The following is a 12600-nucleotide window of genomic DNA, read 5'->3' on the forward strand; positions in this document are numbered from 1 at the left end:
CTATACTGTCCTCTAAAACATAAACATAAATGTGCACATGTCCTGTTCACTAGTCCCTGAATTCTACTCTAGAGTTCATCTAAACAAATAGCAATAATAGCCTATTTTCATGTCTTTGTAAAATCTCACTTTATGAGATATGTAGTCAAATAATTGTGTCCAGTCCTACTTGCTGTGTTTCTCTTCCATGAAGAGTGCATATATGGAGATCTCTACAGAGCAGAACTCCATCACGTATTTCTAGTACTGAGGGTTGTTTTCTCTTTTAAAATAAATAAAAATATGTGAACTGGTCCATGGGGCATTATTTTTCAAATGTTCTCCTTTCCATCTTGAAACAAATAATAGATAACATTTTATAAAGAACATGATGAGACATGGTCTATGTAAAATTTTATTACTTATCTTTATTAAATAGATCTAACTTTCTTAAGTGCTTATATATTACAGTAAACAAAATTGAAAGTCTGTTAGGCTTTTTTTCTGGGATAGTACTATTTTTGTTATAATAATTTAAAAGTTATCAAAAATGCTTCTAGCTACAAAATTGCAACTATTATGTGTAATGGTAGAATAAAAATTTATTCTGAGATACTGAAAGGAGAATCTCATAAAATAGAACTCAACTTTTAAAATTCCATTCTCACAAATTTTTTAAGTATTTTTTTTTAAAAGATTGGCTACTTAAACCAAAATGTTTGGCTTTCTTAAGTGAATGTAAAAACACATTATTAATGATTACTAAAGAGTAGGTATCAGTATGATACATATAATTTATTATGTCTTATAGAAGGGATTTTGAGTGGGAGTAAAGAAATATTTGTGAAATAGAAAAGAACATGAGAATTCATAAAAGGTATTCTAAAAATTCTTAAGCTGAAAAGTTAAAGTCTATAATAGACTAAACACATTCCAAATGCCTCTAGATATTACATATGGATGCTATCTCTCAGCATGTGGATACTTGATACATTTAATAGGAAAGATTTGTGTTGTGCTTTCAGTGCAAAACTATAAAAATATGTTACAAAGGTAAGGGTAATAATTTTCAGTGACTAAGCAAAATTTGAATCTCTGTTTATAAAAGTCTTTAAAAGCAGTATTTTAAAGCTAGAATGCAAATGCTTTGGGTTTAGTCTTCCACAAAAGCCTAAAAATGCACTATAAATTCTGTTAGTATATAAAACGTATTGCTTTTTTGTCTCTTGAAAGCCATACAACTTTCTCTGTCAACCAAGCATTTTATATTCAGACCTTATAATACATATCTATATATAACAGTCCATATACATATGAGTGTTCATATCCTCAAATATATAGAATCATTTAATACTATATTATCACTATAAGATTTGTTTTGTTTTTAGCTTTTATTCCAAGCCTCTGACACAAGCTGCTTGACTGAACAAGTTTTATATATATCAGCAATATCTGGGCAAAACTCATTTGAAATTTATTACCAGATTTGAAATTTCATCATATTCCACAATTGCTGAAAACTGATGTGCTCCTTTTTGCATTTCTTAATGATAATAGGCTTGCAAAGAAAACACATTAAAAATCAACCTAATCCACTGATGAGAATATATTTAATGTATTTATTTTAGATTGCTGATAATTTAGAGAATACTTCATGCAGAGTGACTTCATCATGCATTTTGCTTAATGCTGTTCTCAACTTTCCAGCAAGAAGTCAAAATTTCACCATTTTCAATTTGGAGCAGAAAGCATTTGTGGCAGCTGTAGCTCTTAATTTGACATCTAGTTTCAGGTCATTTTCATGTAAATAGGGAACAATGGAGACCTGCTTACAATTTCCATAACGTGGCTGTTTCCTTCAACTTTATTATTTTCTTCTGACAATTATATTTTCTCCGTGGGATTAACGGAGCCAGTAATTGTTCACAGTTATTATTTTTCATCTTTATGAAAACTTGGTAGTTCTACTCTTTATTACTCAAAAGCTCCCAGTGCCCTCTATATTTCAGTCATACACACAATCTATTAATGTTTCTAGCTCATCCTTTCCTTAATCAGGGGTAGGTGAGGCAGGTCAGGCTTTCTATTTCTTTCTATAATACATTTTCTTCAGGCTTTGCAACCTCTTTTTCTACCTTTACAAAAATATAGGAGGTGAAAATTTGGAATTGTTCTGTTGAGTATAACTGATGCCTTATTGAAAAGCAAGTTTGAGTTTTGATTTATATTGCTTTGAACATGCCCGTATGTATTACCAACCGTGGCTTCACAGCCATTATAACACGTAATTCTGTGCTTTTTCTAATAAATATTTTATTTCATTTTTCCTCTGTTCCAGAGAAGAAGCCTACTTTATGCTGAAGCATCAATGTGCTTTCTTCTGTGTTTTTTATGATCTGTACAGCAATTTTCAAGTGTGTTTCAATGGGGAAAATTTTAAATTTTGTGTACCTCTTTTAAAATATGTTGACTTATGCAGATTAAGTTAAGTAGGAAGTTATTTTTGTAGGTAGTCATTTCCATTTGTTCCTCTTCTAGGAGTAAAAGTAAGAAATCAGATAGACTTTTAAACATTTTGTTTTCTGGATCATCTGAACATACCAATAAATTATGTACTCTTTTGACTTTGAAGTTGTATTAGTTGATATAATCCTGAGCGGGGTGTGTGTGTGTGTGTGTGTGTGTGTGTGTGTGTGTTTTAGATGTGCTTCCTCTGTTTTTTAGCAGACACTCATTTGTGCTCTTGTTTTTTTCTGCCCCAGTGATATGACAAGAACAGTGGAGATTTCTGGGGAAGGAGGCCCATTGGGAATACATGTAGTGCCCTTCTTTTCATCTCTGAGTGGAAGGTAAGATGTTTTTCTCATTCCAGAAGCTCATGCTAATGAAAACCCTGATTTGAGCTCCTTTTCCCAAATATTTTTCACAAGGAGATTAAATGTGAATTCTGTTATTCAAATGGATACCTCAAGACATACTTCCGTTGGCCACTTAAGTGTTGGAAACAAAATAAAATAATTGACTTTAGGATGTAATGGGGAAAAAAATCAATCACTGTTTCTCCATTTACAATTAATTATGAAATACTTTCTTAAAGTATCCTTATCAGTGACACATAGTAAACAGAATCCTTGGCAAAGATGTTAACATATTGTTAGACAAATGTTGCAACTGAATTTTTTAATATTCCAGAATATACTTCAACAAATGAGTATAATAATTCCAAATTGATATATCCTGTTATTCTTCAAGTATGTAGCATTTAGAATAATAAATATTCTAACATTTTAAGTAGCTATATCTGATGCTGTGTATGTATGATGGCTTTATAGAAGCAATGTGTCATCATGCTGTATTTTCCTAAAATATAATTTAGTCAATTAAAAATAATTTACCACATCCTTTTGGAATTTTTAATACATTATGTTGCTAAATCCACACTGGTAAAAATGGCATTGTAGATTGTATCAACACTTCTTGAAATTTACATCTATCTAACTGGATTTAAAACTTGTTCTCTTGATGGAAATTAAAGTGTGTGCTGCAGAGTTCATATTACCCCTATTAAAACAATTGTACTGAACTTGTTTTAGATATTATGTCACTTTGTAATAAGACGACCACATTTAGCACTAGATTGATATTGAGAAGAGTTGTCAGAAACTTAAAAGAAAATCAGTTTTTCACTAACATGACATGATTTTAGTTAACTTACTGAATTTATTTTCTTAAACACGTCATTGAAAAGGGGGGATTCCTTAGTTTAGTTTAGGATATCAAAGATGAGACAAGTCAATTGATTTTCCCAAGGTCATACAAAATCCAGCTCTCCTAACTTCTCACTTCATTGTTCTTTCAAGAACTAAAATTTTCTCAAAGGTTAGATAGTATTAATTTAGTGGTTCTGAATATTTATTCAATTCAGTCTGCCCTATAGCGAAAAGAACAGATTTAGTCATGGTATTTTGGTTGGCATCATATTCAGCAGGTAGCCATCTGCTACCTGTAATTGCGAAGTCATCACCTTTTTTTTTTTTTGCAAATAACATCTGATGCCAAGCTCTCGCTGGAATGAATGTTCCCCAAAAGAAATGAACCAAAAAGCTAGCAGCTCTTATTGTCTCATTTCCTGTATGTGTTAATAAGTGTGTTTATAAATGTTATGGGTTATGGCCTAGGACAAACTGAGGTTGTTTTTGATAGATAGGGTGAATATTTACTCAGTTGTCATGAGAAATTCTAATGACTTTTGGCAGAAGTATACTGCCAGAATTTTGTGAACTACCAGAGCTGTTAAATGACCAGGCTCTTTAGTTTAATGAAGGTGGGATAGAGCACAAGATCTTCCCAATTTCCAAAAATGAGAAAATATACAGCGTGACAATCACTATACTTCATTTTCAGTAGTTCAGAAAACAAGCTGATCCTATAGATCAGAAATCACATTCTCTCACTTCAAACGAGGGAAATACAGTAAGCTTTATTGATTTCCTCCCTTCTCTTTCCTGGTTCTGATTCCTAGCACAAGCCTTGTAGAATAGAAGAAAGAGTATTGGACGTGGTTTCAGAACAACTGGATTTGAATCCCAGTGTTCTTTTTTATAACCTTGAGCAAGTCCCCTAAACTTGCCCCTTTTGAGTACCTACTTTACATCAAGGTTATGGGGATGAAATAACATTAAAAATGTGAAAGTTCCTTGTAAAACACCTAATGTATGAACGTGTAAATCATCAGTCTGATGATTATTTTGGCTAAAACCAAAAAGCCTGACTCAGAAATGCAGTTTTATTATAAGTTCATGGTTAACTGTTCAGTAACTTGGTGAAATAGTTCTATTATTTTTTTTTTGCTATCCACCAGTATTATAGGAAGGAAATTTAATTAAAAAACATTAAAAATGCTATGGAAGTGGAGACGTGAGCCAATAAAAGTTAAGGAGTAATGAGTACAGGCTGAAACAGCACGCTTAACTCAACCCATGTGTCTAGATGCAACTGTGTATAGAGCATGTCAGACAAGTGTCTGACTTCATAATGCCATATGGTTTCACTGTGTGAGCACAGGGGCTTCGTTAAGGTCTTAGTGGTATACTTTGCTCTTAATTTCCTTCCATTTATTGGTTTGTGCCATTATTTTAAATTAGAATTTACATTTAATATTTTTACTAAGATTACTGTAATTGGCTTTGCCTCCAATGTATTTTTTTATTTTTTTCTTTTAGAAAAATGTTGCCACACCTGTTGTTGAATAAGAAACCTAATCTAAGTTAGATCATCCTAAGTAAATTATAGTGGCTGCTCTGCTAGATAAAGCCTCAATGAATTCATTAGATACCATCGCAGAGGGGTGCTGAATGCTGCTTGTATTGAGGGCCATTGGCTTTCCCAGTAAAAACAAAGCAAACATAAAAAAACACCAAAGTTCTTGCAACTAAAATGCAACTTAATTTTATTCAGATTTTTAAAATCAATGTGGTTTTTGTGAATTAAAAACATGAAATCTAATTCGTTTCAGTACAGATGCATAATATGCCTCAGTTTCATAGGGAAGACAGCTAAACAGGAGAGAGAAGGAGAAGGACTGGATGAAGGCTGATAAAGACTGTGAGAAGAGATGTTCAAACCAAAATGCTAAGCTGGTAGAGTCACTGAGGCTGTGTGACATTGGGAAAAGAACAGGAAGGGGGCAAGGAGAAGATGTTGGTGCCTAAATGATAATTAGAAGAGCAAGAAGAATTGTTACCCCTCTAATTCTGTGAGGCTGTGGATTTCAGCATCCTTTATCACTGTTCATTAATGCAAATTAACTGGTTAGTCTCGGCCTATAACTCCTCGACAGCATTAATCTTTAAATTCTGCGAGTCTTGGTCCCAAATGAGACAGCTACCACAGCCCACCAGTTTAGGGCAAAGAGGATAATGAGGTATTGTTTTCTGAGCCTTCTTGTATTGTTCTGGATGAAATCAAACTGGAGGGAATCTATCCCTTCCACGGAGCAGAGAGGGCAGAAGTGGTTTGTTGCCAGGGACCAAACTAATAAAATCAGTCAGTTTTACATTTTACCAAAATTACCTCTGACACATGGGTTTTACAGTTGGGCTTATTCTGTCAATAAATTTTTCATGGAAAGTTAGATTATTTAGATCAGTGAGGTTCACATAGCATACTCCAGCTGTAGTATGCCAGCTAAATTGCAACCCAGTGGCCCGAAAGAATTAATTCATCTCCCAAAATGTGAAATTAAATCCTAGGGAGTAACATTATATGACTGATGATGTACTGAATTAAATTAAAGGAAGACTTGAATGCTTGTTAAAAAAATATCACTTACATAAACAAGTTTATAACCACATGTGAGCCTCCTAATGAATCAAGTTATTGTGAATCCACCCTAACAAAAATCCAAAATGTGAACTCTTAGGATGCTGTTTAATTTAGGGAAAAAACCCATAAGTTTTATCTATTATTTTAATGTGTCAAATAGTTTCATTTTTAATACTGTGTTTCAAGATTAAAGTAACACAGAATATGACTAATTTGCTAACCTACTGGAACTAGGAAATGAACCACAAGACCCCACTGCACACTTGTGCCTATGACCCTGAGCCTTCCCTGCAGTAGATGGCATGGCTGTTTGCTGTTCTTTCTCCTGCAGCAGCGTGCTGTATTCATTTAACATTTTTGAAGTGAGACCCAAATATCACTGCCATGCCTGTTGAGGTCTTGAGATGATGGGAGCTCATTAAGGGGACAGAGGTTCAACTCCGTGGCCACTCCAAACAGGAGGACTACTTTCTCTAATACTTGCATTGTAGATTCCCCTTTTCTATGGCTGACCCTGTTATTTACACATAAAATGTACTCATGTTTTATTTAGGTTTGAAATTTAATGTGAAGGTATTTTGTAACAGCACACATGGATTTTATACAAAAGAGAGTGACAAAGTCGAAAAGCAAGAGTATTGATAAAGTGCAGATCACAGTTTCTCCAAATGTAGCAGACTCCTCTTGCAGGACATATCTATCTTTCTTACTCTGGGACACAGCTAAGCCTTGTCACATCACGAGGAGAAGGGAAATCCCACAAATAAGAAATAATGAAAATATGTATAAGTTCCATTTCTTATGGTTTTTGGTTTAGTTTTGGTTTATATATGTAACAGAATTGTGTATGTATGTGTGTACACACACACACACACACACACACACATATTTTAATTCTTGTGGCTATAGTTTTCTTTCTTCTTTCCTTCTCTTCCAACCCTCCTGATTCTAAGCTACAGCCACAAAAATCCAGAGGCCTCTTGGTATCCTCTCTAATTTAGCCTCTTCTTGGTTGAAATTTCGGACAACTCTTCCCAAAGCCTGCCTTCATCATGTCGCTGCCCTACTCGGAAGCGGGGTCTACTAGATGCCCCCCTCCAGGTCCATCAGATTAAGTTCATTGGCTGTTTGTTCAAAGCCTTTGTGTGTGGCACTGGTCTCCCATCTAGTTAGCTCTCAAATCTTTGAAGGCTCTAAGCTTGTTAATGTCTTTAGTTTTTGGGCTTCAGCTGTCCCCCAAATGTATAGTGAAATTACCTGGTCCTGGTCCTATGGCTTTGTCTCACACTCCTCCATCCTGATCACACAGGAAACACCCAACACATACTTGATTTGGTAGCACCAACAAATGGGATCCAGCTTCCTTCTAAACTGAGTAATATGATCTGAGCTTAAATGTTTCTTTACTTCTTAAAATGCAAATTATTAGAATAGGTAGTAAGACTGCAAAAATGTTACTGTGAATACCCTAATGCTCTCCCACTGCTAAACATTGCGTTGCCACGTTGGCACTAACTCAGACTTACTATAGTCAGGTGTGATGCCCTTCTCCAAACCACAAGTCTTTGGTATCAACTCCAGTAAACTAGCCTTTCAATAAGTTTACTGCAAGCATGAGAAATGAAGTCGCAGATTGATGTTGGTACTTATGCATATTTATCTAGAAGGGCTTTTTCTCTTGTAGTCAGTTTTGGCTTTTTTTGGATTAGGGATTAAAATAACAAACAGTTGCCTGAATATAAAGTAAAATTTCTTTTGTAAATAGAAATCAATATGTATTTCTGAATAGTTGCAAGTGGAGAAATAATTAGCATTTATTATTCAGTAATTATATTTCAATCTAAATTTTGCATTTAGGATTCTAGGACTCTTCATCCGAGGCATTGAAGAAAACAGCAGGTCCAAGCGGGAGGGACTATTTCACGAAAATGAATGTATTGTAAAAATCAACAATGTGGATCTCGTAGACAAAACCTTTGCTCAGTAAGCATTTTTTCATTGTTTTATTTACTTTCTTGATCCCTAGCATGGTTATAAGCATTACTGAACTCATTATGATCAAAATAGTAGGTAGAATTTCTAGCCAGTTCCCTTTGAACGATCCAGGATATCCATTTTCGAATGCTTCTAATGTTTTAGCCTACTCAAAGGTGGCCCACACATGTCTCTGGCAGGTCTGAGAATGCTAAACTACAGAATATCACAAGCCTTCCTGCCTGGCTGTCTTTACTGGGGCGTCGTTGAACGGGTTTGTTTTTCTTGGGCTATGGGTCACTTAAACTGGTATTTAACGGCTCTTTTCACAGACTGTTAGTTCAGCTTATTAATTAACTTTCTTGGTGTCAGCAGTCTTCCTTAAACTAAAAAATCTGTGAGAGATGTCTGAGGACTCACTGAATCATAGAAACAAACAGAAAAAATAAAATTAAAATACCGTCTCCTGGCCAGGCGGAGTGGTTCATGCCTGTAATCCCAGCATTTTGGGGGGCCGAGGAGGGGAGATCATGAGGTCAGGAATTCAAGACCAACTGGCCAATATGGTGAAACCCCATCTCTACTAAAGGTACAAAAAAAATTAGCCAGGTGTGGTGGTACGCGCCTGTAATTCCAGCTACTTGGGAGGCTGAGGCAGGAGAATCGCTTGAACCTGGGGGACGGAGGTTGCAGTGAGCCGAGATCGCGCCTTTGCACTCCACCCTGGGTGACAGGGAGAAACTCCGTCTTCAAAATAAATAAATAAATAATACTGTCTCCCTCAAGAAATCATCTTTCTGCATGTGAAAATGTTAAGGGAATAGCTTCCTGTACCCAGGAATTAGAGTGTATAGTAATCTGATGCATATTTTTTTAATGTGTGTTGGCATTGCAGTGGGATTCTGGACCAAAGGGCTAAGTACTAATAATCCTTGGGAGTCATCACCACCCTCTTGTTTCTGACCAAAACAGCTCCTAATACATCTTCTCACTGGGCATTAGTTGTCAATATTGTATGCGTGCATGTGGACAAAGATGAGTGGCTGTGGGTTGAGGAAAAGTGGGTACTGGCTGCTAAGTATGAAAAGAAATGAAACCTGAGAAGAATCTATTGTGTTAAAATAATGAATGATAGACAAAACTATAATTAGTAATAATTTTTAATATACTACTGTGCTTTTTCACAAGGACTTGATAATTATGCAAAGCAATCATTATTACTTCTGTTTTATAGAGGTAGAAACTGAGGCTCATAAAAATTTAGTATAGAGTTAGTATGGAGTAGAAACTGATTCCTATGCAAGCAAAAATAACATAGGGGAACTGACCACAGGAGTTAGGTGGAGTTAGGCCTATGTGAAATCTTCCTTCTCCCCTAACAATTTGCAGAATTAAGCACTTCAGAAAGGGGGGTGCGGGGTAGGGTTTGAGGAATCAGATTGCAGTTGGGATTATAATTAGTTATTATGTGCTGTGGCTGCTAGGAACAGAGACCTGAAATAAGAGTAGCTGAAACAAGATTAACATTAATTTTTCCTAGCAACAAGCAAACGTGGAAGAGGGCACTCCACAGTTAGTGCGGCAGCTGCACAGCCACCAGTGGGTCAGGCAGCTTCCGTTTTCTGCTTTGCCATCTCGCCATGTGGCTACTATCCTTCAGTGGAAAAATGGGCACAAGATGGCTGCTGAGTTTCCTCAGTCACTTCTGAGTTTCAAGAAATAGGGAAGAGAAACAGGAGAACAATAAAAGTTTTTTTCTCTCTACTGAACCAGCCTCTTCTAAAGAGCTTTCCTTTAACGCCTTCATTTATATCTTCTGGGCAAGAAAGAGTGGGAAAAGTAGTTGTTTGACCTGGGCACAGGGCATCTAGAGGCATGAGGAAGAAGGGGAGAAAATGTTATAAGAAGTTTGAGGAAGAACACAAAGTGTTAGGTCATAAAAGTGAAAAACACAGTTGCTCTATGTGAGAGTAACAGGAAGGGTGCATGTTGGATTGAAATTCCACTGAGACATTTTGGCACAGCCAAAGCACCTGCCAAAATGTCTCCATGAGCAAACATGGGTGTCAAACTTGAACTTGTGTAACACAACCCATGTTAGAGAAGATCTGTACTTTAGAAGGATGTCCTAAAAGAAACCTAACTAATGATCTGATCCAAAATATCTAATTATTTTGCTTTTTATATTCACTTTGGTAATCACTTCTGGTTAGATTTTCATCTTTAGAAACATGTAAAAGCTGTGGGTCATTGGATAAATTATTTCATCTCTCTGAGCCTCAACTTCCATGTCCGTGAAATGAAAGCTATTTATACTTACCTAACATGCTTTCTAAATTAGAGAAGGATGCATGGTAATAACGCATGTATAAGCTAGTGCAGGGGCACCTAGTGCAAATAGTAAGTGGTAACTAGTATGTAGTTGGCAAAGTCATTCTGATAGGAATATTGATCGTGTCTCCTATGATTAGCCACTGTGCTGCTCTTGGTTGCCATCCTGCTGGGGTACTTTAGAAGATGCTGCACCTCAAAGCAGGGTCATCACACATTTATCAACTTTCTTTCCAGGGCTCAAGATGTCTTCCGCCAGGCAATGAAATCCCCAAGTGTGCTCCTCCACGTGCTTCCTCCACAAAACCGTGAACAGTATGAAAAGTCAGTCATTGGCTCTCTTAACATTTTTGGTAATAATGATGGCGTTTTGAAAACCAAAGTGCTGCCTCCTGTCCATGGAAAATCGGGACTAAAGACAGCAAATCTCACAGGAACCGATAGTCCTGAAACAGATGCATCAGCTTCCCTGCAACAAAACAAGAGTCCCCGAGTACCAAGGCTGGGAGGAAAACCATCCTCTCCCTCACTCTCGCCTCTCATGGGATTTGGCAGCAAGAAAAATGCAAAGAAAATTAAGATTGACCTAAAGAAAGGTAATTATTAAATTATGCCTAATAGCATTCTATTATTGTAACATGTAAAATTGGTTAAGAGAAATGCATTAAGGCTAATTTAGTTAATTCTCCCTTCATTTAATTGTATCAAAGAATAGATTTAAGTGTATACTTAGGTAACTTAAATTTCTTGAAATTGTACTTTTTTATTCTTTTCTTCGGAGTGTATAGATTATTTTAAACAAGAAAATAATAAAGACATGTTGGGAAGTGGAAAGAATCATTGCAAATCTGATATCAACAGAGCAATATTGTATTAAAACTTAATACCAAATAAGCATGAAAATTCAGTTGTCCCTGTTCTGAGCACGATTAGTGATTCTTGAAGCACCCTTTAGGCCATGTCCAAAAAGCATATTGTTTTTCTAAGACAGTCTTCTAACAATAAAAATTTACTCCTCAGAAAGCAAATATGTAATGTTTACTAATTTCTCTGATTCAACATCACAAACATTTAAAACATACCTAATTTCAAAAGCATGTATAATATTTTCTTTCTTCATCTTTTTCAACTTTTCTATCCATTTCAAGCACAGATCAGTGAGAAGAGATCATGTGTGTACATGCATATTTATGCAGTATTCTACACACATACATAAGCATTCATGTGCTTCTGTGCTTTTGTTCATTTTGTAACCTCTGCTTTATATTACCTTCCCCTGTTGCAACCTTCTGAAATTCTGTGTTTTTCAAGACAACTCAAAAGAAACCAAGATCTTATAGATTCTTGTCTGAATTAATAGAGAATTTATGGTCAAAAGGTAGTTTTAGAAAAACTATTAAGGTCTTTCAAAAACAAATAATGTATCTTTAATTAGGATATGAAAATTATTCTGGAAAGATTCTCTGATAAAAATTTCATTCACCTATAAGAATTTTATTCTGGGAATAAAATACATTGACTAGTAGGTACAAAAATACTTCAGTGTGCTTATCAATCAGGTTTTTTATTTAAATGCCTCAGTTGTATTTTTTGTACAAATGATCCAGCTGTGTGTAAGACACAGATTTGGGTGTTTTGAGTATAGAAAAATGAATCAGACACAGAATCACCTTAAAAATTTATTACAGAGCCTTGAATGCAAAAATGAAAGATATGACATCACATCTGTACTTTGGCAAGATTAATCTGACAGCAAAAAGATACACTGAAGACAAGGCCAAACAACAAAGGATAAGTAAAGGGTGCACTGCATCTGTCTAAAGGTGGAAACATAATAGGCATGCGTTAATAAATGACTGGTTGTAGGAAGGAAAAAAGAGAAGAATTACAGTGATTGCTGAGGTTTTTCAGCCAGAGCAAGTTGCATAATGGAGATGTCATTGCTAGAAATTAGAATTTTAAGTAGATGAGGATATTTGAAAAGGTCAGGAT

At 35.5% G+C, this 12600-nt stretch overlaps 1 protein-coding gene across 11 annotated transcripts in view; it reads left to right on the top strand.

Moving 5' to 3' along the window:
* Window positions 1-12600, top strand: part of PARD3B (par-3 family cell polarity regulator beta) — a 1071110-nt gene that overhangs the window by 555006 nt on the left and 503504 nt on the right. For all 11 annotated transcript variants that reach the window (XM_009444083.4, XM_009444085.4, XM_009444084.5 and 8 more), the window contains 3 exons: window positions 2742-2828; window positions 8161-8286; window positions 10846-11204. In XM_009444083.4, the coding sequence (XP_009442358.4) occupies window positions 2742-2828; window positions 8161-8286; window positions 10846-11204 (572 nt within the window). The remainder of the gene's footprint in view (window positions 1-2741; window positions 2829-8160; window positions 8287-10845; window positions 11205-12600) is intronic.

Source organism: Pan troglodytes, chromosome 13 (assembly GCF_028858775.2).
Source record: "Pan troglodytes isolate AG18354 chromosome 13, NHGRI_mPanTro3-v2.0_pri, whole genome shotgun sequence".
NCBI lineage: Eukaryota > Metazoa > Chordata > Mammalia > Primates > Hominidae > Pan > Pan troglodytes.